Source organism: Setaria italica, chromosome IX (assembly GCF_000263155.2).
Source record: "Setaria italica strain Yugu1 chromosome IX, Setaria_italica_v2.0, whole genome shotgun sequence".
In the NCBI taxonomy this organism is placed as follows: Eukaryota; Viridiplantae; Streptophyta; class Magnoliopsida; order Poales; family Poaceae; genus Setaria; species Setaria italica.
The window spans coordinates 58,328,525-58,353,310 of NC_028458.1; the positions used below are offsets into that span (position 1 = coordinate 58,328,525).

General features: G+C 47.6%; 4 protein-coding genes and 1 long non-coding RNA gene across 5 annotated transcripts; 2 read left to right on the plus strand and 3 right to left on the minus strand.

The window, feature by feature from the left end:
* Nucleotides 1–1,012: 1,012 nt before the first annotated feature.
* LOC111255897 lies at nucleotides 1,013–1,858 on the plus strand. The gene is made up of 2 exons (XR_002676042.1): nucleotides 1,013–1,154; nucleotides 1,367–1,858. It is a non-coding gene; the product is annotated as an uncharacterized LOC111255897 (long non-coding RNA).
* On the minus strand, nucleotides 1,694–9,403 carry LOC101786851 (THO complex subunit 1). Its single transcript, XM_004985976.4, has 21 exons — nucleotides 9,043–9,403; nucleotides 8,507–8,590; nucleotides 8,248–8,322; nucleotides 7,928–8,018; nucleotides 7,645–7,790; nucleotides 7,472–7,543; nucleotides 6,700–6,772; nucleotides 6,522–6,587; nucleotides 6,325–6,371; nucleotides 6,132–6,203; nucleotides 5,883–6,011; nucleotides 5,741–5,806; nucleotides 5,449–5,490; nucleotides 4,547–4,663; nucleotides 4,368–4,450; nucleotides 3,981–4,047; nucleotides 3,486–3,557; nucleotides 3,273–3,323; nucleotides 2,606–2,665; nucleotides 2,322–2,471; nucleotides 1,694–2,226 (listed from the first exon to the last, which is right to left on the minus strand). Exons 1-21 carry the CDS (start codon nucleotides 9,172–9,174, stop codon nucleotides 2,005–2,007), a joined length of 1,917 nt encoding a protein of 638 aa, XP_004986033.1. The 5' UTR covers nucleotides 9,175–9,403; the 3' UTR covers nucleotides 1,694–2,004.
* A 2,020-nt stretch (nucleotides 9,404–11,423) lies between these two features.
* On the minus strand, nucleotides 11,424–12,273 carry LOC101752704. The gene has a single exon (XM_004985977.2). It carries the CDS (start codon nucleotides 12,196–12,198, stop codon nucleotides 11,680–11,682), a length of 519 nt encoding a protein of 172 aa, XP_004986034.1. The 5' UTR covers nucleotides 12,199–12,273; the 3' UTR covers nucleotides 11,424–11,679.
* A 4,989-nt stretch (nucleotides 12,274–17,262) lies between these two features.
* On the minus strand, nucleotides 17,263–20,243 carry LOC101753118 (protein WEAK CHLOROPLAST MOVEMENT UNDER BLUE LIGHT 1). The gene is made up of 3 exons (XM_004985978.4): nucleotides 20,117–20,243; nucleotides 19,398–19,677; nucleotides 17,263–19,289 (listed from the first exon to the last, which is right to left on the minus strand). The coding sequence occupies exons 2-3, from the start codon at nucleotides 19,641–19,643 to the stop codon at nucleotides 17,499–17,501; spliced, it is 2,037 nt and encodes a 678-aa protein (XP_004986035.1). The 5' UTR covers nucleotides 19,644–19,677; nucleotides 20,117–20,243; the 3' UTR covers nucleotides 17,263–17,498.
* A 233-nt stretch (nucleotides 20,244–20,476) lies between these two features.
* LOC101753521 lies at nucleotides 20,477–23,238 on the plus strand. Its single transcript, XM_004985979.4, has 11 exons — nucleotides 20,477–20,698; nucleotides 21,041–21,124; nucleotides 21,277–21,351; nucleotides 21,427–21,469; nucleotides 21,556–21,613; nucleotides 21,712–21,873; nucleotides 21,944–22,006; nucleotides 22,086–22,177; nucleotides 22,436–22,517; nucleotides 22,646–22,756; nucleotides 22,838–23,238. The coding sequence occupies exons 1-11, from the start codon at nucleotides 20,569–20,571 to the stop codon at nucleotides 22,976–22,978; spliced, it is 1,041 nt and encodes a 346-aa protein (XP_004986036.1). The 5' UTR covers nucleotides 20,477–20,568; the 3' UTR covers nucleotides 22,979–23,238.
* Nucleotides 23,239–24,786: the final 1,548 nt, after the last annotated feature.

Genomic DNA, 24,786 nt, shown 5'->3' on the forward strand with positions numbered 1-24,786 from the left:
TACTTGCCCGCGCTCGCTACCTCCGCCCGGCGCTCGCGCCACCAGCCACGCACCGCCACCCGCTGCCCACCGCGGCCGCTTGCCCGCGCCGCGCAACCTACTCCCGCCGGGGCTTCCCAGTCGGCGAGCTCGCCACCACCACTGCTCACCGCACGCTGCCGCTGCGAGGAGAAATTGGGAAGCGCGAGCGTCGTCATCCTCCTCGGCCCTCACAGACCCGCTGTCGCCACCACCAGCAGGGGAGCCAACACCGCTGTAGATGCCGGCCCGGCCCCCTCGCCACTGCCCCTTTAATTTCTTCCTCACTGGGCACGCGGCGGCGGCGGCGCATCGGCGAGGCTGCACGCATCCATACATCATCATCGGTGTGGGTTGGGAGGCCGTAGGTGAGCTCCGGCAAGGGGCACGACGGGTAAAAGTTGACGGCCATGTGCTGCTCCTGCTCGCCCAGCGTCTCCTTCATGTAGCTCGGCTCCAGACCCAGGCTCTCCAAGATCGTCGCGTACAGCCTGAACCCGAGCTCCCGGACCTCCTTGCAATAGCTGCTCATCATCTCCCTGAACATACGCGTGCGTGCCATCAATCTCAGAAATACAACTGCTACTTCTTTCGATAATCGAAGAATTTTAGCTCGTGCTCGTGCTTGAGCTCGTCCCTAGCAGGCGGCGGCCCGGTGGCTCCAGGAGGCGCGAGCTCGGCTCGACCGCGAGGCGCACGGCTGGGGCTTGACCTGCGGCAGGTTGGCCGGTGGGGTGGCTGAGGGCGCGGGTGGCGGGCGCATAGGCAGGCTCCAGGACGAAGTGGTGGTGGTGCTCGCCTGGAGGCCATGGCGCGGCAGCACTCCGGCGTTGAGACGGGGCAGGGCTGGGGTCGCGAGGCACCGGAGGTCACGGTAACGCTGCTGCTTGGGCCGATTTAGCCTGCACCGCGTGGAAGCTAATCTACCAAACAAGCCTGCACCGCTGGTTGGCTGGTCTTTTTTCACCATCTCAGCATGGCCCGTGACATCATCCAACCTACCAAACAAGCTAATCTGTATCAATTGGGTCTGGCTAATGCTCATCCGAGCTACCAAACGAGACCAAAGTGTTCGGCGGTGGCGTGCGCTGCCGCGGGTGCAACGAGAAAGGCCTCGTCATGTGCCCGCTCTGCTTGTAAGCAACAATCAATCCATGCCCATCCATGCCCATTACTTGTCTTCAATTTAAGCTCGATTAGTCACCTCCATCTCCTCCACTCCTAATCAGTAATTAATCGCCCTGCCCCTGGCCTGCTGCTTAGTAATTTCGATTCACTTTCTGGTGGCATGCCGCTCGGTAACCCGACGACGGTGCCGTGGTGGACTGGTGGTCATTGACGGCGACAGGATTGGCAGGACGAGGAGCGCAGCGACAGCGGTGGCCATGGTGCGTGGGCGAGTGCATGGTACGCGTGTCCTCGGCAGCGGCTGTGGCAAGGTGGCATGAGGGCATCCAGCAGTAGCAGCAGCAACGACAGTGCTCGCGGCGCTCACAGGGTGCTCGACGAAATGCTTGAAGAAGGAAGAAGGGACAAGAGAGGAGACGTCCAGTCAACGCGCCATGTCATCGATAGATACATGCGTGGAAGGGTATAGATCTAGATGACACAACTTGACGTCCAGTCAACGCGCCATGTCATCGATAGATACACAGTGGAAGGATAGGGATCCAGATGACATAACTTACAAAGTTTACAGAGTTTATGTACTTAGAAATGTACTTTCAAATTACAAAGTTTACAGAGTTTATGTACTTAGAAATGTACTTTCAAATTTTGGGTCCTTTTAGGGACCCAAGTGACACTCCGTTACAAGTTAGTGGACCACCTCTTAAGTGCATTTTACTCTTACGAGAACATTACAGGATGTGCTAACTGCTAACTACAAGTCCCAACTCGGATCACACTGCCTACAAGAATGCCCAATTTCAGTCGAAACTATTGGCAGAATGATACAACATTGTCCAGCTAGAAATTTTACAACTTCTATTTCTCCCCGGCACGAGCATCCCTACTCGTGGTCTCAGTTTTCATGTTATCATCAGCATCAGCTTCAGGCTCGCACTGTCCGCTTTCAGGCCCAGAGACTTCCTCGGGGCTCTGTTTCTGACCATCCTCCGCTGCCCCATTGTCGGAATCCATTGGCACCGCCCCTTCTTCTGGGTCACCCCCGCTGCCACCTCCATCCGTTTCAGGTGTGGCCGCAACCTGCACAGTCCACAACAACAATTAAAGAGGATCTAAATATGCTAGTGTTAGTCTTTCTAAATGTCGAAAAGGTGTGTCACATAACAAGCACGAACCTGTTGCTCTTTGGGTTGAGCTGAAGCGCCTTTCGAATCTTCCCTTTTCACTCGTTTAACCTTTTCAGCAGGCTTTGAAGAGAACTTGGCATTTACTTCAGGTGGCAGGAGCTCTGAAGGTACAACTCCTTCAATCCCGTAGTCAGAAAACTGAAATGGAAATGGTGATTATTACCTGTATAATGCATTAACTTTCAAAAAAATTACCTGTATAATTATTCATTCAATCCCTCGAGCACACAATCAAATAATTATGTTATAATGCTTCATAGCTTATTACATACCCGGGCAAATCCATCCAAGTCCTGCCTGGCCGAAAAGCGTAACCCTTTCCAGCAATACACCTGTCACATAATCACCAGTCTTGAGACCAATCTACTAGCTACAAGGAAGTTAAACATGAAATGCTATTTACAACATCGAGCTGTAATATACGGAACACAAGAAAAGAATGGCATTCATGGAATCAGTGCCCATGAAACAATGACACCTTATTTTCATGAACACTGAGAAGTGACAAGCTATATCACGTTTCTTTTCAATGAGACTGCCTGACTGGAGTTAATAAAGGTAACAGGCCATGCCAGCATTGTGCAGGCTGATAAGGCCATCAGGGGGTTGCTTTGACATAATGTGAAGTACCTATGCTATGTTAGTTGAAGGAATAGATTCCTATTTCAACATTTCTTGAAACATCCTACCACCATGGCACGATACTGATGTTATGGAAGTTTATTCCACAAAAGAACTAGAAGAACTTAAGTGTCTATAAGTTCCAAGTTGCTCGAAGTAGTACCAGGAAGGGCTTAATAGAGGACTCTGATAATTTGAACATAACTTGCACAGTCCATTTTGAACAATTCAACAGAAAGGTTGTGAAATCCCTCCCATAGAGTCAAATTTAGAATAACCAGCAATCCAGCAATTAGTATAGCTCGGACTCAAACTTACTCGATTACTTTTGTGGTGGTACTCCTCTTCAATTCCAGCAGATGGATCCATCTGTATATTTTGATAGGTAAACAGTCATTACAGGACTGTTTGAAACTTCATTTGCAGCAAAAGAATGAATGTCCAAAGTGGAAAATAACCATCAAGGATAATACCATGGAACTTTCCATTTTATTTAAAGAAAAAGGGCCAGGAAAAAGTTAAAGCGCTTACATCTTCTGCAAGAGGTTTCCAATATTCTGTAATTGATGGCATGCGGACACGGTCAGGATTGGTCAAAACATTCTACAGTTCCAACAAACATTAAATGTAAGTGGTTAAACTAAATGTCAGAAAATTGTACGGCAAAAGAAAATTCTGTGAAACAAGTATAGCAAGGGAGAAGTGCAGTATATAGCTTGTCATTTTTCAAACAATGCAAAGGAAGTGCTAAAGTCAAATTGAGGGAGAAATTTTAATTTATAGTTTTAATCTCTTTACTCACTTAGGCAATTGACAGAATGAGAACTTAGAAGACAAAAGTACTACGCCACTGTCCTGTGATACTGGCACCAAGACTTGCAACGATTTCTATATACAGGCAGAAATGGACTGCAAGCCGCAAGTGCCATGGTTCATGTAATAGTATGTTTTTATCAAGGACCCCAAACTGATAAATTTGTGCAATTTCATTACTAACTAAGCACTATATTGAGAAGATGTACATACAGGGTTTTGTTCTGCCCATTTCCAAAGTTGGCTAAGCTCTTTGTTTCCCAGTCTCCACCTTGGCTTCCTACAAAGCATGCAATGTCACCTTTACTGCTGATCATGGAAGCAAAGTATAAAAAGGGAATGGGCAATAAAAAACAACAACAAACTTTCAGATTACAACAGTAACAAAAGATTTAGATTTTGTGCAAAGCATCCCTTGATTTCTTTTACTTTAGCAGAATCCTAACATTAAACTATATGATTGGACATGGTCTTTCTGAGAAATAAGTATGACTTAATATTACATGCAAATCTGTTATTGCAATTTATCTTGTATTAAACTTTCCTAGACGAATCTAGAGCAATAAACTTTGAGTTCAGTGCTTTAAGCAAGTAGCATACCGTTTTCTGCCTCCAGCCTGAACTGGTTTCTTTTCGAAGGGTGCTTTTTCAAATGCGAGACACCCATCGCGCTTCCACCAAACCTTTTCAAGACATATACAGAGGGATGAGAATAATTGGTTATGTGAGCTCCTACAATAAAGGTTAAAAACTTGTATCATGTGCAGTTAAAAGCATACCCAGTTTTTCTCCCGCTCAAGAATATGTTCAATGCTTTTCAGAAATTCTTTCCCTTTTGGTGGAATAACCTCCAGAAGCTTCTTAACACGCTCTTCGCAAGATTTGATTTCATCTTTCTGATTGAAGGGATAACACATAGTCAATTGATACTATTTGAAGATTATCTTGTTCCTCTATGCACTGATTTAATACACCAGTCACTATGGCCAAGTTTTCTGTATTGGGTCAGGATCAGTTAGTATTGGTTGACACTGTTAAACAGATCAGTTAGTATTGGTTGACACAGTTAAACAGGTAGTACCACCAACTTACTCTATGGAACAGCCCATTTTTATCCATATAAAATATACTTTTTTGGTGCAAACCTCAGCAATTATAAATAACTAGTTTTACCCACACCAAAGGTCTGGGAATATCTATAACTGTAACATATGAATAATTTGAGATTCATGTAGGATTGAAGAAGAGTATCTTCCATGCATGTGGATGAGATAGATGTAAACTTGTCCTCATTGTGTTCAGTTGGGGCAGGGGAGAAGTGAGATGAAATATACATGTGGGGCATCAGGAGAAAAAAGTCACCTTTTCATTTGTTGACTGAATAGTACACATGGCCAATATTCTAGATTATTTTGGATGCATCTTGACATTCATAAATTGGAAAACCTAACCACTGGATGTCCAACCAAAGCTAAAGATTGGAGGAACAGTATCCAGCTTATAAGGGTACAGGTACAAGAACTATTCCTAGAAAGAACCAAGGGGTTTCATGAGAACTGTGGAAAATTAGCTGTTGCAAAATCACAATATTGGAAAACAATTATGAAATGAGATCTAGAAATGTTCATGTCTTAAGGTATTTAACTTCATTAGGAAAAAAAACTCATGTTTCAGTGCTGACCATGCCCCCTGTTGGACCTTCTTTTTCATTTTTTCCAGGTGCCTGAACAACAAAATAATTTCGTCAGCAGTCTGCGCTTCAGCGATCGTAACAGGCTAGTCAAATGAAATGATTAACAGCGAAACAGTATTGATACAGAAAAATTAGGGAAAATTATAGTGCATATAATAACACAAACATGCATAGGTGTACATCAATGAAGACTGATGAAAGTATTTTTATTTGTTTTATGATTTTGCCTTGTACGATTGCCAAATAAATGCAACCATTGCATCATTCCAAGTTAACATACCTTGAGATAGTCAAAAAATATAAGACATTGGACAAGGATGTGGCGTCGAAAACTAGGGTCCTTCAACTGAAAAGATGGAACGGATATATCACAACGGTGAACAGAAAAAGGAAAGTCAAACCACCTGCTCAAAAGCTTTTACCTCCAAACCCATCAATTTACTGCTAGTCAGGTACTTAATATTGAAAGCAGCATCTTCTTCCTGGTCGAGATTGTTAAGTTTTCCATCATCATCACTAAGAGGCAGAGCTTCAAATGTGCTCAACACAACCTGGATAGTCAGTGATTATCTCAGTATATGAATCAGATATTCAGAATGAGCCCACAGGCCACAGAATTGAAAAATGAGCAGGAACCTGTCATTGGAAGAAAATTGTATGAAGGGACATACCGCCAAATTAGAGGAGAACTTTTGCCATTTTGCCAGGTTTGTATTAGTCAAAGCTGGGTTACTGAAATGCTCCTAACACACAAATATTTAAAAAAATGAGCATTAAATAAAAATGTTGATGATCACGAAGAATGTATGATTTCTAGTGACAATTTCCAATTCCATAGAATTGCAGGAAGTGCCAAATATCAACCTGTAGACTCCAGAGGGTCTTGTAGAAGTTGAAATCAACAGATATTCCTGAGAAATAAAAATACACATCAGGATGTAGCATTTAGGAAGACAGATTCAAGAAAGTGAAGATAGGACCAAAAGCAAATAATTTTGCAGCGTCAGGTGCAACAAACAAAATAGAACATTACAGTGTTAACATAGATGAGTCATACTCACCATCCGTAGCATCTTTTTCATACTTTGTTACATTTGATGTGTTGAAAACTCCCTTAATGTTGAGAGCTGTTAAAATAGACAAACAAAATGAATGGTGTATCTGAAGACAGTTATACACAGTTTACCAATAAGAGGAAAATTAGTTGAGGTTGGGAAAAGAGAGATACAATATGCAAACCTGAACGCTCCGATAGTGGGAAAAAATGCGCTAGAAACATGATAATGCGCCCACAGAACACCACATCATTTGCCTGAGATATTTAAGAACGAAGGAAATATTAACGTTGGTTCAACAGAAGAGTAAAACGTACCATGATGAGGTCCCTAAATTCTTAGAATGAAGGAAATGTCACCGTTTGCCCCCTCCATGTTGGGTGCGATGTTAGCATGTGACATAAGCAAGTTTATGCTAATTAAGTAGATTTGGACCTCAAGTGGCACATTTAACAAGTTTAGAGATCCAAATGCTCATTTTTAAAGTTTAGGGAACAGGGCGGGACAAGTTACGGACTGGTGGAGCATTTTACTCTTCAGCAAAAAAGAAGTGCTGGGAAAACCCCAATAGATACAAAGAGTAATAGTTGAAGGTGTTCATGGGGCCACAAGGTCAAGATTTTTGTGGTATGGTACATGCTATCATTTAGTTTAGCAAAAAGTTTATTAGCAAAGCTCTTACTGAACCTAGCTCAGTTGGTGGGAGAGGTGTCGGTGTCCACCCATATCACCAAGGGTTTGACTCGAATTTGAGTTCCTATTCTTCTTATTTATAATATTAAAAAAAGTTCCTCACAGATCTGTTGAGTTTTTTATATCTTTTTTATATACAAGATCAAGATCACCCAGCTAGTCAGCTGGTTAAAAAATAGGTCTGCTTAATGTCAAGCTGAAATATGAGAGCAACAGAAAAATAAAATTCAAAGAGTAGGCACAAAAAAACAACTGCATCTAACCTTTGATAGTCTTCGAAGAAGTTGGTTACAAGTCCTTAGCATAACTAGTTTTCCACGTCCAAAAAGTTCTTGCTATAAACAACCCAACAAGAGTCCATCAGCAAATTTACAAATATGCATCTTCTCTACCTAACAGAACTAACCAAACAAAATCATATAAGGATCACAATTACCTTCCCCAGTACATCTTGTTGGCTCTCAATATACCCAAAGATATCTTTGCAGTCTTTGATTGTTGACATTTCAGTTAGGTCTTCTAACAGCTGGAATACCATACCACCCTCAACATGCCCTCTTTCGCAAAGGTAAAGCACAATATCTAACAGCACAGAACATTGGTTTCTCAGAACAGAAATTAATGCTTCACAAGCATCAAATAGTGCTCAGAAGTCAGAAGTTGATGCCATAAGGTCCTCAAATAGATATGGATTTGAACAAAGAATGGTGGAAACTGACCAAGAAGGCGAGTTATCAGGCAATTACTTTCTCCGCTATCCAAGGAATTTCCGTATTGCATAATCTTTTTACCTGATTGGACTGCAGATGACTAAGAATACAAATATAAAACAGAATCAGCAATCTTTTCTAGTATCGCAAATAAAAAAATGCACCTACACGGCTACACCTTCCACTTTATATTAGAAATCATCAAGGAAACCTTGCGACTAAGAAACATACTCCTAATGATGCAGAGGCCCAGTAAAATGCAGGTTCCTACAACAATCCTAAACATTTTATTATCAGGTGAGAACAAAGATTAGTGTAGCCAAGCTTACCACAAGTTCCTGCAGCAATGTTCGAAGAGCATTTTCCAAGGATTGATTCTCCTCTAGGACCAACACTGTTTCCTTCTGCGAAATAAGAAATGAGACGTGTTTCAAATTGGATGAGTAGCTGAACCCCAAACTGCACGTGAACCAGACACGTAACTTACCTAAAATACAAGCATTCAGGAAAACTAAACGAAATAGAGTAAAATAATAACATGAATCGCAAGCAACTCATCATCAATCAAGGTGACTGACTATTATATACCTGAGGTTTAATTGCTTCCTGAACTGTCTGAAGGGCAAATGTTTCTGGGGGTTCAGTCCTAGATAATGCACTCCGGAAAACTCCCTGCAAAAATATAGAAACATTTTCATTAAAAATTTTCAGCACTTTTTATCCATCCTCTAACGCCATCCCACCCAAGATCAAGCCCACAAATGCCTACTGCCTGTCCATTAACAGCTGAACCCGCCAGGGCAGCTGTAACACACACTGCTTGAAACCTACAGACACTATTGCCACAGGATAATTCTGTCAGTGTTCTCATTGCGCCCACTACTAAATATTGAGCGGTAGCTGCTGATCTGCAACCAATATCTCGCAGCTAAATGGAAACAGAGAAAAAGACGCTGCATCAAAGGCGCGGGAAGCTGCATCTCGAGTCCACTGGCATTACCACTCGCAGAAAACAGGCATTAACCACTCGCAGAAAACAGAACCCTACTTACTACTTAAATAACGGCAAAAAAACCCAATTATGACCGCAGCTAGGAGCAGGGCGGCAGGGACAGTGAGCTCACGATGATGCGGTCGCGGTCTGTGTGGCTGGAGACGGTGGAGCCGGCGGTGGATGGAGGGGAGGGAGACGGCCGGTCCTTGGACAGGAGGATTCGGAGGCCAGCGTTCGACGCTGGCGGCGAGGGCTCCGCCATGGTGAGGTGGGCGGTAGGGCTTGCAGGCTTGGAGAGATCTACTGGTGGGGCTGAAGCACCAGCTCGGGCCGCGAAACCCACGGAGCCTGCCTTTGCCGCGGTGCCGGAACTAGGCAAAGTGGCGGCGAGCACCGGGTGTAGTGCAGGCCGGCGGGTGGCCGCGGCGGCGGCGACGAACAGAGAACGGTGAAGGAGACTCGGGAGAGCAGCAATGGAACGGATGCGCGGCAGCTGGGGCAGAGAAGGCTGAGGCAGCTGGGCCGCGCCGCGCAGACCTGGCATGTGCCCGGCCCATAAATGCCTGGTTGTCTGTCGTCGAGTCCCTCCCATCCATTTCGCTCGCACTGGACGGCCCGGTCCAGTTCGAGAAACCTCTTACCAGAGGCCCAGTTTGCATTAAGTTCACGTGAATTTTTTTTCAAAAAAAGTATCGTGGCCTTCTTTCCGTTCTTGAAATGTACTACCAGTACAACATTGTGGGAATTTTATATTCCGCTTGCTGATGATCCTCTCCGTATTTGGTGAACTCTTTGGTGGATCGCGATGTCGCTTAACCTTTGAGTATAAGGTCCACCCTTCGTTTCAAATTATAGGTTATTTTAGCTTTTTTTTAATTCATAGATTTTGTTATATACTTAAACATACCCTATATCTAGATGCAGCTATGCATCTAGAAAAGCCAAACAACCTATCATTTAGAATAATAAAGAGCGAGAATTCTATTTCCCCAATTCCAAACGCGGACTTTGTGCCGTTGCGCGGCAAAGAGATAAACAGACGAGCTAATCAATCTAGTCTAGTTTAGAGAAGAAGGCATACACAACAGAATCACACAAAAAGCCCAGAATCAAATGTATGGGCAAACATTTTACCCGATTCCGCTGTTCGAGTCTGCATCATATCGTCCAGCACAGGCAACCTGTTTCTAGGATTCTGTAGGCGAAGGGCATAATTTTCAGTTTTTTACACGATTGCCCTGAACAATCTCAACATTAATAACCAAAGCATGGTCCAAACATGCAGCTATGCAAGCAGGAGAAACAATGATACAGCAACCATCACCGTATAATGATCAAGCTTAGCGTTGACTCCAGCAATCGCTGATCAACAACAGACTGTCCAGGTTCACAAATCATAGGCAATCGTCTCTTGATGCAAAGACTATAATACAATAATGTATAAACTTAAGGCATAAAAGATACAACAAGAATATCATTTGATTATCGAATGAACATCACTAACTGACTAACATACTCAAGCACAATGGATTAAGTAACCAAATGCTTACTTCTGAAGATGTGACATACAATTTGTTCCATATCCTGCAGATAAAACAAAGTTCCAAGCCATAGAACATAGGAAAAACCACCAGCTTGAAAATAGAAAAGTAGATTTAGACCAGATACGGTTGTGATGGCAACAAACCAGATTGCCAACTTGTCAGCAGGGATCAGCGCTAAATAAAGAGTGACGAGGTTCTTGTATATATAGTTCACATTTGAACTAGAACCCAAAACTTTCCGACAAACTATATGTTTGATTGTTAATTTAACAATCTCCATAAGATATAAACACAGCTAAACAGGTATTACCGTGGAGTCTATGACATTAATCAACGTAAAGTGAAGGAATATAGGCATCGAAGCGGAGCATGCAGCAACCAGTTTGTTGTTTAATGAAGTTGCACAGTCGCGCTCATGGACAAGTTCTAACAAGAGATGATACAAGCATTACTATGTCGCTATGCAGATAAAACACTAGACTGCTTCAGACCAATCTACATCGTATTCACACCCCCAAAAAATAGATAGGCTACCAAACAAATAGCACCCATTAGCTGAGTGAGAAACTTCAGCGTATTTACTGGCCCACGATTGCACCAGACAACCATACATCTATCCATCACTATAAAATACTCCCAAAAAATCACTAATTTGTGGAATCAACAATTTGCATTAAAAAGAATGGTAAAGTAGAATGCTCTGAAGTAAGGCAAACTGCAGAAGATGCATGTCATATTCATAGAAAAGTTCCAACTTCCCAACAGGAAAGGATCCAGTCATTATGTCACTGTTTGGAGGAACAATCAGATTGTTTTGGAGCAATGTACTCTGCACCAGACTATCAAACAAATAAAACTCCATCAGGGGAGGAAATACTACACGTTTCTAATTTACAATTGCACTAGCAAGTGGCAACCACACGTGGCAGCATGACTTGTAGAAAGAACACCAAATTTTGCTTGACCGTGGCAGTCAACAAGATTCATGTTTTGCTTGCAATAACAAAGTAAGATCATTTCAGTTTGACTAAGTAAGAACACATCAAGAGCGTATTCATTCATAAGTTCAATTTCCTTTCCCCAAACGACATACATAGACAGAATCAGACAGACGCGACATATATAGGTGCATACAGTTTATACTGCACAATTCCAAGAAATCATGCAATATTATTGTGAATGCTTTGCTTGCCCTCGGGACGACCGAAGACGGATCCCCAATCCTAGTTCTTACCGGTGCCGTACTCCTCGGCGTCGTGGATGATGACGTAGCCGGCCTTCTTGGGGCTCTCAGAGTCGGAGAGTTGGTCCTCGTCGTCGCTGTAGACGTCGTCGTAGCCGGACGCGCAGGTGGAGGCGATGAGCGACCACACGAGGTACATGGTCGCGGCGGTGAGGGCGCCGCAGCCGAATCCGAAGAGGAGACCGGAGACGACGACGAGGATGTCCTTGGCGCGCTCCTGCACGGACGAGGCGGCGACTTCCGCCTCGGAGGCGGCGGGGAGGGCCTCGGCGCGGCGGATCTGGTGCGGGCCGAGGCGGCGGACGCGGAGGACGGTGACGACGGTGGTGGTGAGGGGCGCGGGGTTGGTGGGGTCCGGGTTGGGCCTGGAGACGGAGGAGAAGGAGATGAGGAGCGTCTGCGCGTGGCCGCACGGGCGCGCGTCGGCGCCGGGGGAGGCGGCGATGAGGGACACCGCGGCGACGGCGGCGATGAGGAGGAGCTTGCCGTCGGCGGCCATGGCGGCGATGACGCGGCGGAATTGGGGGGGAATCGGAGGGGGTGTCGTGTTCGTTGGGGAAAGGGGAAATTATAAAGGTGGGGGAGGTTGCAGACCTTTGACTTGCTGTTTTTATCCGAGTCTTCAGAGATGGGCCCAAGAGGGCCGGAATCGGTGATGGTACGACGAACGGGCCGTGTTGAGAAAGAGTTGCACCGGGCTGAGCCTGTAGCGTTCCGTGGGCTCAGCCCACGGCACCGTTTGGCGCGCCGACGCGATGCTTTCTTTTCTTTCATAGCAGAAATGGCAGTGCGTTGCTACGAGTCCTTACTTGCTCTCATGTTATTATTCACTTATTTTTACTATGTTGTCTTCACTTCACAATATGTTGATGCGTTGTCCCTAGTAGTCCTCTCTTTGCAAATATAGTAGTAGAAGACATTTGTGTATGGTTGGATGCTATCTGTTTATTACGTGAGATCCACATATGGAAATAAAAAAAATCACGGCTTAACCTCCGCTCTATCCATTCATTCGATTTCCTCCATACTCATCGTCATCCAGCCAGTCGCTATCTCTTCATCCATCGGCGCTACCAGCATCTTGCTCCATCCTCGCCGTCGCCCAGGCATTGCGCATCTTGCAGTCCTCGCTGTCGCCCCGGCAAGCGCTCATGCTCCCTGTGCCTAGGATCATTCCCGCTTCGAGCGCTAGGGCACAGTGCCTCTGGCCGCCATGAGCAGGAGTGTGTTCTCCTCTTTTTCTTGTTTCATCCACTTTCCTTCTATAATCCACTCCAAATCGTAGTGTTGATGGGTTCTTCAATAAAGGATACACTAAGATGACACATATAGGGGTTTAAATTATGTATATTAGTTAATTTCAAGCATTTTGATATGTTAATGTTTAGACGACTTAATATACAAACTGTATATCTACAAAGTTATCTTGTACAATAGTTAACTCTATAATCTCTTAATTTGTTCATAGATAAGAAAACAATTACATCATAAGTTTACAATAATGCAACAACAATAAGTCCTTAGTACGTTTAAAAAAAATCCAGATGACTCTAAGGTGGTTTGGCGTGAAGTAGGCGCCGTCTACTATCTACCGTCTTAAATGGCTTGCATCGCCATTCTAGCAACAAACTAGAACAAAGATACTATATATCTCTGCAATAGATAACGAGTGGTTCCGAGATAGCTGTAGTTGTTTTTCAGTGGGAGCACCAGCGGTCCAGGTAGATCGGTGGCAGGAGCGGTGATAGTAGCTTCTGCTGGCCGATCTTGGATTTGGTGGTGCAGAAGATAGGGGGAGTCGGCACCAGCGGAGCTATAGCCCCACTGGGTAGGAACAAGGGAATCGCGTGGAGGCCGGAGGCCACGACGCGGATGGGGATGACGGAGGTGGCATCCTCGAGGCCGGGCCCGGTGGGGAAAGCCTAGGGGTCGAGAAAACCGAGGCAGCGGAGCGCGTCTGCTTGACCGCCGCAACATCTCCATGCTCCAGCGCAGGCGCGCAGTCAAATAAAAAGATGTGGGCATCGAAACTCGACGAAATCCCGACCTTCGTACTCATGACGGGCTTCAATGTCAAATAAGCCTGGTAGTCTGGGCCCAATGAAGGAAATATGAAGGCTCGTTTTAGGCCTAAGACGTGACAAGCCCATGGAAAATGTGCCCAGTAAAACCCAACTTTGTTGCGAGAGGTGGGTCACCCCACTCGCGTCGTCGTCAGGGGCAGCGCCGCCATGCTCAGGGGCATGCACCGCGCCGGCCATGCGGACCACTATACCGGTCACCCACTTGGCCCCACTCCCATCGTCCATGCCGGAATCCGGCTACACCGTCACCCCGCTGGCCGCGCCGTTTCACCGCGCGATCGCTCTCCTACCTCCTCCTTCGCGCGCCCACACACGACGCCGTGGTCCTCGCCCTCTACCACGCGCTCTTCCACATCGCCCCTCCGCTGCCGCCCTCGCTCCCCGTCTTTGTTGCAGCATTCTTCCACCTCTCTCGCGCCGCCGCACGCCTCCTGCCCCCCGTCCTCTCCTTGCTCCACGCCGCCCGCCTCCCGCCCTTCTCCGACCGCCCGTTACTTCCACTCCTCCACGCACTCCGCCTACTCCACTCCCTCTGCCTCTTCCTCTCGCTCCCGTCCTTCAACTCCCACCCCTCTTTTCGCTCATTCAATGTGCGAAGAAAACCAAGCCGGAAGGAAGCAAGAGGCGTCTTCGTTGGAACTCGGGTCAATTGCAGTAAAGTTTAGGGATTTTTTTGAAAAATTGTCAAGACATATGTCAAAGGACTGCGGGTTGATTATGAAAAAGTTGAGAGACTTTTTTGCAAAATAATCATGACGGTTGGAAGAAACATCCTCTCTTTAATATTAGGTATAGATTCCCATGGCCAGCCATGGATGATGCTACATGGAGGATAAACGGACAATGGGGGACAACTGGACAAGGACAAGCATGATAGGGGCTCCCACTAGTGCGTGTCGAGCTTGCCACGTGCCTTCACGCAGATCCTGCTTTCCTTTCGACCTAAGATCCATCATGCTCGCGAGCGGAGGAAGAACACGTACGCATGGCTCTAGGAAATATATGCCTAAATACGAGTCCAGATTTTATTTGGAGGAAAAACACATTGAAAAAAATATGATGCAAGCATATAACACATGTAAACAAGCAACATACTGACTAGAACAGTAATGCGCAAGAAAATTACTCAAAGATCCTGCGCAAAACGAAGTCGAACGCGTTGATGTAGATGTTGCAGAATCACCAAGCGGTCGTGCGTAGACGCTGCCCAAAAACCTGATTGCCGTCCCATGCAGGAGTCTCGCGACAGAGGTTTCGGAGATCTTGATTTCCTTCAAGTCCGGTGCACGCCGCTATCACCGCGGAGGAGGAGGAGGAGAATGTGAGGAGGAGCATGGGCAGCAGTAGCCTTGAGGAGGGTGAGCGCGTGAGGGGGCCGTGATGGCTTGCGGCTCCATCTGCCGAACGCCATGGAAGCTGCTTCTGTTCGGGGTTTGGGGAGGAGGAGAGAGCGAACTCGCCGGGGTCGGGGCCAGCGCACGCGACGACGCTCTCGGCTCACACGCGAGTAGGAGGGCCGCGGCGAACCGGTTTAGCCCCCCTTTGGCAGGGCTTTTGCCGCGGCTCCGCGAGCAGCTTCGGGCGAAGCCCTGCCAAACGGTGACCACCAAAATGGCTTCGGGATGGAAGCTCCTCAAAATGCGCTCTCTAGAGCCATTCGACGGAGGAGAAGCTAAAAAAACCAGCTCCCCGCGGCTCCTCCCCGTCGTTTCCCACCCTTGCCCTCGGGGGCCCCGCAGGTGGAGGTGGAGGTGGAGGTCGCAGCTGCCTGGGCTTGCGGGATTGGAAGGTGGGAGGCGGAGGCAGAGGCGGCGGTGGTGGGGCTGTGGGTGCCGGTGGGAGGAGGGAGGATAAGATGGAGGCCACGGTGACGGCGGCGGCGTGGGCGAGGCCACCGGCAGGCGTAGGGAGCTGGGGGCGGAGTCCACGGCGGTGCGAGCAAGGGGGCTCGCGAGCTCAAGGGAGGCAGAGGGCGACGGTGGTGCGGGCGAGGGGGCCCGCAAGCTCAGGGGAGGCGAAGGGTGACAGCGGCGCGGATGAGGGAGCCCGCGAGCGCGGGAAGGCGGAGGATGGCGGCGGCGCAGGTGGGCCGAGGGTGGTAGGCGGCCGGCGGAGTCGGTGGGCGAGGAGGCGGCCGACAGGGTAGAGGCGGTGGCGGTGGGCAGGATAAGGAAGAAAGAGTGGGCAGGAAAGTGAGAGGGAAAAGAGAATAGGGAGAGAAAAAAAGAAAAAAGAGTAAGAAAAAAAAAGAGGAATAAAAAAAGAAAAATAGTAGATTGGAAAAAAGAGAAAAGAAATAAATTGGAACAAATAACAAAATCACATTATTAATAGAGCAACACATAAAAGTCACAACATACATATGCAAGGGCAAAATGGACAATTGACATCTTCTATACATTCTAAAAAGCTAGGGGAAAGCCGTTTTGCCAAACGTTTTTCTACAAAATAAGCCAGAGCCAGAAAAAGCTGCTTTTCCAGATGAGCCAGATCTAGAGCTGTTTTTTCACGAGCCAAAGCCATGCCAAACGGGCCCTTCGTCTTCGCGGGGGAAGGGAAGGGGAGGAGGAGGAGGAGGGTGTTTTTTATGGTTTGGCCCTTGCGATCTTAGGTTATTACGTAACGTGTGGTAGAGGGTTGAACTGGTGATTTGGTCAAAAGTAAAAAAAATATATATGGAATCAGTCATAGATTTTTCTTCATTTTGGAAGTAAATTTAGGTTGATAATGATGCCCATCATTTGGACTGTGGGAGGCAAGATCATCGAACAGACCAATAAGTGACTAGTTAGGAAACGGTATTCGTCGAAAATGAACAAGTGAGACACTACATAAACACACACAAAATAAACACACACAAATAAAGAAAACAGACACGGTATGTATTACGATATTTTGCAATAGATAAAATCCATGATGGAATGAACGTTGTATCGTCGAAATCATAAATATAACCTTCTTTAAATACGTATGTGCACAAGACAAGTGTGTACCATGGTTTACACAAGTTGCTATAGTAGTAGCCACTGAGCGGCGACAATTGTTGTGGTGTAGAACTTTTGACAGAGATGGAACCAACGAGGAGGAAAAATTGTACATGTCTAATCAATATTTTGCAAACTTTGAGTTTGCGAAACATTATGCGTATGAATATTTTTCCCTAACTTTTTCTATGTTTTTTTAAAAAAAGCGGGGAGGGCAGCTGATGAATAGAATTTCATTGTCAAAAGGAAGGGTCAGTTTGGCAAAGCTCCAGCTCTGGCTTCTCCTGCGGGTCTAGATGAAGCTCTACCAAACGATTTGGTTAAAAATGGCTCCAGCCCTAGAGCACTAGAGGAGCTGGAGCCGTTTTATATGGAGAAGTCGGAGTAAAAAAAAGTGGCTCCTCGGAATCCTACCAAACTGGTCTGAACTCACACTACAAAAGAGGCATATAAGAGGCTCAACACTATAACAGTGAGTGGGGAAGAACCCGAGCATCATTATAATAACCAAATTTCATTATGTGTATGAATCTTTTTTTCCTAATTTTTTCTATGTTAATGCAGGTTATCATGGTAATTCTCGTCCCTAAGTAAGAGTCACAACTCCGAGTCAAGAACTATGATATGCCTGTGTGACTGATACACATTTACACAATTGCATAATCACATCAGATTTGATCAGCTCCTACTCCGAGCAAGCCAAAAGGGACAGAGCAGATCACGGTTAAAGATCACTTCCAAGACTGAGCTCTCTTTCGCGCCAAGAACATGACCATCCGCGGGAAGAACGTCGTCTTCCTCTGCCTCGCCTCCGCCTCCGCCTCCGCCTCCGCTGTCGATCCCATCAACTCGGTCCTCGGCACGTATCTTCCTCTCGGGCTGAGTATGTGAGGGTTCCCGAGCCTGTCGCCGGCGTCCGGGTCGTCGAGTAAGGAGATCTCGGCGAGCCCCGTCCGGGGCCACTGCGGATCGTGCTCGGCGCGCCACTGCCTGAGCTCCCGCTCCGCCGACAGCTTCTCGAACTCCGCCTCCTCGGCCTCGAGTGTCGCCGCCTCCAGGGCCTGCCGCCTCTGCTCGGTCTGCCTGTCCTGCTTTGCGAGCTTCTCCAGGCTGCGCACCTCCGCGTCCTTGGCCTCCTTTATCAGCTTCACCGCCTCCATCACCCGCTTGCCGGCGATCTCCTCCATCTCCCGCGCTCTCCGGCTCAGCTCGTCATACTCCTCCACCGTTAGTGTCACGCCCCCTTCGACGATGGGCTTGCTCTGTGACCTCTTCGACGGCTTGCTTTCTGCTTGCAGCAGCGCGCCTGCCGAAGCCGTGGCGATCTCCTCTGACGTGGTCGCGGCGAGTATCTCCCGTGCCACCGCCTCCAGCCGCGCCTCCACGGTGGCGACGGCGGCCTTGGCCACACCGGCCTCTTCCCTGGCCTTCGCAACCTCCTCGCGAGCCGACCGGGCCTTCGCCTTCGCTTCCTCCGCTTCTCGCCGCGCCTCGCCGACCTCTTCGGCCATCCTGCTCTCGCCATTGTCCGCCTTCGCTGCGGCCTCCGCCACGGCGAGCTCGGAGGTCACCCGGCTCAACTCCTCCTTGAGGTAAGGGATGGACGCCGACGAGAGCCCTTCCCTCCGCCGCAGCGCGGCGAGCTCCGCCTTCTCCTTGTCCAGGTCATCGCGCATCGAGGCGGCGGCGACGCGCAGGCACTTGGCCTCGTCCTTGGCCCTCTCGACGCTCGCCTTCACGTCCTCGAGCTCCTTCTTGACCTTCTCCAGCATCGGCTGGGAGCTCACCGTCGGCTTCTCGTCCTCGCCCAGAGTCCATTCGACGGCGCAAGCGAACAGCTCGGCTTTTAGGTTCGCCAGGAGTTCGGAAGCCGCCTCCGCCTTCATCTCGACATCACAGGCCGCCATGAGCTCATCTCGTAGCCTCTTGGCCTCCTGCTGGGCATCCTCCAGCTCGATCTGCCATTGCGACTTGTCTTGTTCCAACGCCAACGCCAGCCTAAGCCTCTTCTCCTCCGCATCGACATGAGCAGCGTGCGAAGACTCCAGCTCCGCCTTCAGTTCAATGAGCTCGGCGGCGAGGTCCTCGACGGCCTTCCCAGACTCCCGTGACTCCGCGGCGGCCTCCCGCGCTCGTGCCGTCGCGGTGTCCGCCTCGGCCGCGGCTGCGGCGCGCACCTTCTCCAGCGAACCGACCTCCGCTCGCGCCGCCTGCAGGTCCGCGAGCGCGGCCGAACGGCGGTCCCTGGCGGCGTCGAGCTCCGCCTTCGCCGCGGCTCTCTCGCTGGCGTTGCGCTGCAGCTCCCGGAGGCGCCCCTCGGCGAGCTCGGATTCCTGGCGCGCCTGGGCATCCTCGATCTGCGCCTTCTTGAGGCTCAGCCTCAGCTTATCGGCCGCTCTCGTGGTGCTCCCCAGCTCCTGCAGAGCTTGGGCTCTGCCGGCCTCTGCCGCCGTTGATCTCTTGTGATACTCGGTGACCTCCTCCTGCACCTTGTCCAACTCATCCTGGGCTTGCTTGCGCTTCTGTGCCATGATGAAATGTGCCAGAAAATGCATGCTAAGAAATCATCTTCTGAAAAGAAAAGGAGATAGGATTCAAATTGCACGAGCAATGCAGGTTTCACAATTTACCTCTTTCCAATCAAGAATCCCCCCGAATTTGCTGACGGCGCCTTTGACCGAATCGATTGGTGCCGCGGTGTCGACGTGATCGATGACCTCGATGAAGCGGTTGGCGATCTCTGACGCTTTGTAGCTGCTGCTCCGCTCTTGCGACGTTTCATCTTGCTCATCAATCCGTTGTCGAGCCTGGCCGTCTTGGTAGGACGCGGGCGCGATGGAGGGCTGGCTGCTCCCTTGAAGGTTAGCTTCCTCCATCCCGCAGCATAGGTGTATGATGTAGAAGAAATGTCTGACCAGAGCATCAAACAGAAATAAGAATAATCATGGCATTAATCCACTTGCCGCTGAGTAGTAAACTATGCAAATTAGTTAGGAAAACAACGATGACGTAATTACATTCGTTTCAAAAATATGCCTAAATTATCTCCAATCATCAAACAGAGTTAGTTTACAACGCCCAGGGCATTGCGTCCCCTGCAACTGACTGCTGTAACAAGACAGTAAAGCCAATTTTGGAGGAACTGAAATTCGTATTCCCACATACGCAAACATGACCGCTCATGCTCACGCATGGTTGCTACGAACCTCATGGTTCCCAGGCATGGCCGAGTGTCCTATCAATCAATTCAGGCTCGTTGTTCCAAATTCAAGAAGACGATTCGGCGTCCGGATGGAACAGAAGGAGGAATGCACCGACGGAGAGGCAATCTACAGGCAGTGAAACATACCTGGATGTCCCCTTGTATTAGCCGTCGTCTCCTTGCTGGGTTCCTCGCTGGAAGTCCGTCGATGAGAAAGGAGAGGAGAGAGAGGGAGACAGATTGGGCGCAATCCTTTCTGGTTTGGCCGTTGAGGAGGGAGGACGAGGGAGAATGTGGTGGGGAGAGAAGCTCGCGCGCCAGCCGCGGAGCCTCCCGCGTACGACGCGTGGATTGCTGCTGCAACCCCAGCCGTCGGATCAGATAGAATCACCGTGCCTGGATCTCTCTCGGGCCGAATCCCTCCCTTCTGGGCCATCTATAGCCCACTGGGCGGCCCACAGAGGGCGAGTAGTGCGCTGCCGTCACCACCCACCCGTGTCGCTGCGGAGTCCACAGGCCACGGCTCAGTCAGGTGAGGTCGCCGCTCGCCCACCCGCCCGCCACCACCGTCCACCGGATCGAGACGCCGCGCCGATAGGATGAGGCCGCCGGTCAGCAGGGCAGCCTTCGCGTCCGTGCTGCTGGGGCGCCGCGCCGTCGGGGCGTCGCTGGTAGCCGCCCGCTGCGCCTCCTCGGCCGCCTCCCCCGCCGCCGCAGTTACTGCCTACGGTGAGACCAAAACCATAAGGATGTTCATGGTTCTCGTTCATTGCCAGACTTCACCTCGACTCGCATTTATTCAGTAGGAATCCAAGTGAACTTGAAGTTCTATCCTACTTCTGTTTATTATTAGTTTGCGCTTGGCCACTGACGGTTGTTAATAGAGCCCATGCCGTCGTTACTTGATGGCAAAATTGCCTCCATACATGTTGTGTGTCTTGTGCGTTCTGATGCTTTTCGTTTGCATTGTCCATTTAATTCACTAGAATGGTGCAATTGGAGTACCCACACATCCACTCCTTCCCTTAATGGCATTTAGGTTCTGACAATTTTACTGCTCACAAAATCCAGATCATGCATCGTTTGTTAAGGAAATTGCCGCAACGGATCCCCCAGAGCATCTCAACTCTCTCTTGAATGTGCTTCAGGCACGAGGTAGGACGCACAATATCACACTGCCATTTCTTTCTTTTATGGTTGCTTCTCTGTTGCCAATCCTCTGTGCATATCTGAATTGATGCTGTTAAAATCTAGCTGCTGGAAGTTAGGACCCTCTCGATCTTGACCGTGCAAAATATATTTGACAGGTGAAAAGATTGTTTCTCCTGGAGCGAAGAGAGGGTTGATTCCGGTCGTTGTTCCATTATCGGAAAGTCCAGCAGGTTTGGATGTCTTAATAGAATGAATGAATCGTTTGAAGTCTCTGGCTCTACATGACGTCATCTGTTAAAATGCAGGTAACTTGACATCCCTACTTAGATGGCCAACTGCTCCAACTGGGTACATTGCCACTCCATATGTTGTGAATTTTATCTGTTGTATCTTTGACAGTGGCATCTAATTATATATATTTGCTTGCCCTTCAGGATGGAAATGCCTGTGGTGGAAGTTGGTAAGCATGGGTTGTGGCTTTTGGCTAAGAATGTAAATCTCTATTGCTTCTTGTTACTAGTGTCCTGTCTTAGTGTAAAGGAAATGGTATGTGATAAATTTCTAATCACATGTTTACTCATATATATCAGGTGAAACAATATATCCACAGAATACTTGTTGAGGCTGACATCAATGCTGATACTGGTGACGATGTATGGGATGCCGTGGGCGAAGCTGGTGAAAACCTTTACACTAAAGGTGACTTCAAAGAGTCACAGCTGGCAGATCTTGATGTCTATTTATTGAAGAAGGTTGAGAGATACATATCAGTTCGTAATTACTGAATTACAAGGCAGCTTTTGTACTGATGCTTTTTTGTAGGTTGGACTTTTCCCTGATGTTATAGAGAGGAAAACATTACGCCATCTAGAAAAGGGAGATAATGTAAACTCTTAGATCTTCCCAGAGATGTGTCAGTCTTCTTTGGATAGTGATTTTTAATGTGCTCAGTTTTTCCCTTCAGGTCTCAGCTCTTATAACTGGAGAATTCTACAGTAGAGATCAATTTCCAGGATTCGGAAGGCCCTTCGTGTTCAATGCAGAGATTTTAAAAAGGTATTACTGTAACATGAGCAGTGTAATTTCCTGATTTGATCACAAAATGCAAGACAAGCACAATATGGACACATGTAGGATTTGTTCTCAAACAATTTTGAACTGTCTGGCCTCAAAAAATCAGTTATACATTGCGATCTGCAGCCACTGCAGCACCATATATTTAACTATAATGTATTTCCCCATGCACAATGGCCTGAGTAGAATTTAATGCTATCCTCTATTCCTAATTTTTTTTGTTGATTTTTTGTTGTTAAGAGTCGGACGTACATCTGAAGCCAAAGATTCAGCTCGTGTGGCTTTGAAGTCACCATGGTGGACACTAGGCTGCAGTTATGAAGTATGATTTTTTCTGGCCTTTTCATGTTTTGCCTATATGCCTAGCAGCTGACAAACATTCCACCTGTGCTCTATGGTCATTCTTCTTGAAACTAAAGACTTAACAGATGCAGCTTTTTGATGAGACAGGAGGCTGCTGAATTAGCTGGGTGGGAGGATGAGCAGATCGAGTTTATAAGAGAGAAGGTAACCGAGGAGGGTAAACGTGAGGATCTGAAGAAAGGAAAAGCTCCAGAACAGGTTCATAACGATACTCTCCCTTTTAACTTGTGATTGTAGAGGCTGATATCTTGTTCATCTTTGCTGGTTTTGCGCACCCAGGTGGTCCTTGACGAGGCAGCCTTTCTAATGGATTTAGCATGTGTGGATGGTAACTGGGATGATGTGGTGGATCGGATTGCAGAGTGTTACAGGGAAGCTGGGCTTGATGACGTTGCAAAGTTCATTGCCTATAGGGAATAGATGGTAGATTCCCTACGGTTTACAACTCGATTGAAGAAATTTTGGCTCTTTCATGCTGTGACTCCTTTATTTATTCATAAGAGAGAAACTTCCCGTCCATAATAAACACGGCATTAGTTCATGGATTTGTGTCATCATTTAGTGACCGGCGCCATAATAGACATTTTCACTTGTTTTTGTATAGCTCTCAACATAATTTTGCCTTTCGAAATTTCAATAGAAGGAAGGGCTGAGCCCTGAACTTTTTTCTGGTCTCCAAACATTCACAATTATCAGCATATTGGGGATATACCGACCACAATATTAATGCTGAGATCACCATTTGCTACTTCTCGTTATCTTTTGGTAATTGCCATACCTTGATGGTAATAATAACAGGTCATGTTAGGTTGATACTTGACCTGTGATCCGGTTGGGATCACTTTATGTCCCAGATACTAATACACAAATGAGCTTGTCCATATACACTCATTATCATTGCACTCTCCAAACTCAAGCACTTTCTCATCGCTTTCTAGATGCTTAGGGTTTCCTAAATCCTAAAAGCTCGCCTATATAGCTTGCCAGGATTGTTTAATTGAGTCACATGAGAAATATTTTTTCTATCCTTCGCATCGTCTCTTAGGGGTGGTTCGGCCTCCCATCGCAAAAAAGTCCCGCATCACCCTGCCATCCGCCATCCCTACTGTTTGATTCAAGAAAAAGTGGCGGCGGCGGCCTCTCCACCCTCCACCCTCCTCTCCAGTCTTTGCTATTTTTTTCTTCTCCTATCTTAGGCCTATCTTCTCTGCATGACTACACGAATGTGCTCGTGCTTGCCAGCTGACGGCAGCCCTGATTGGTGGCGTTGCAGATTGAGGCGTTTGTGACTTGGATATCGGCCAAGGCCCATTGGATGTGCACCGAGGGAGCCATGGTGGTTGCTTTGTGGTTCTAGTGACATCCTTGGTAATTGGCCACAACAAGGTTGCAGCAGGTGGGGCTGTAGTCATAGCACCGGTGACGACATTATTAGGGTTGGGGTGGAGCTGAGCATGTCCACAACCGCCGTCCATGTTGTTGGTTGTGTTATCGGCATGGCACAATGATGACGCAGGGCCATAGGTGTTGTCATCTTAGGGTCGAGTGTGTGGCGGTTGGGGCCGTAGTGGTGCTCGGGCCATCATTTGTGCCTTTTTGGAGGTGATTTTGATGCTTGTGTTGGTGGCTTTTCCCATCTACGGACGCCGCTTCCTCCTTGGAGGTGTCCTTTTGCACCTCTCCATCCTATCATGCTGGATGGTGAAGGTGAAAAATCTAATTTTTTGGGATAGTGAAAATAAGGTTGTCTGCGTCATCTCCTTTTTGAAGGTGTTGTTACTCATTAGGCACATCTGGCATGTATAATGGCTCGATATCCTTGCTCAAATGCAACGGTTGTCGGAAAGGCATCTTTCTTCAAAAAAATAAAAAAGGAAAACAAACAATAAAAAACATAGCTAGTTTTTATGGTGATGTTGCACACATCATGGTGGTGGCGACAATCAGTGATCTGGTGAAATAGCAGTTGGAGGTGTTAGGTTTAATTGTAGTTGAGTTGTGGAGTCATCTTGATGTCCCAATCCAAGTTGTCAATGTTGTTTGTGGAGTAGAGTTTAATGGTGTTAGATGTTGTGCGACAATGTTAATGTCTCAGTCCAATTGGCAGATGTTGTTAAGTTAGGTGGTGTGAGAGCGTTGTACGGTGTGTGTATCCCAATCCAACCGGTCAGTGTTGTTTGATGTTCTGCTCAATCTGAGTCTCTTCTTCTTTCTAATAAAATGGACAT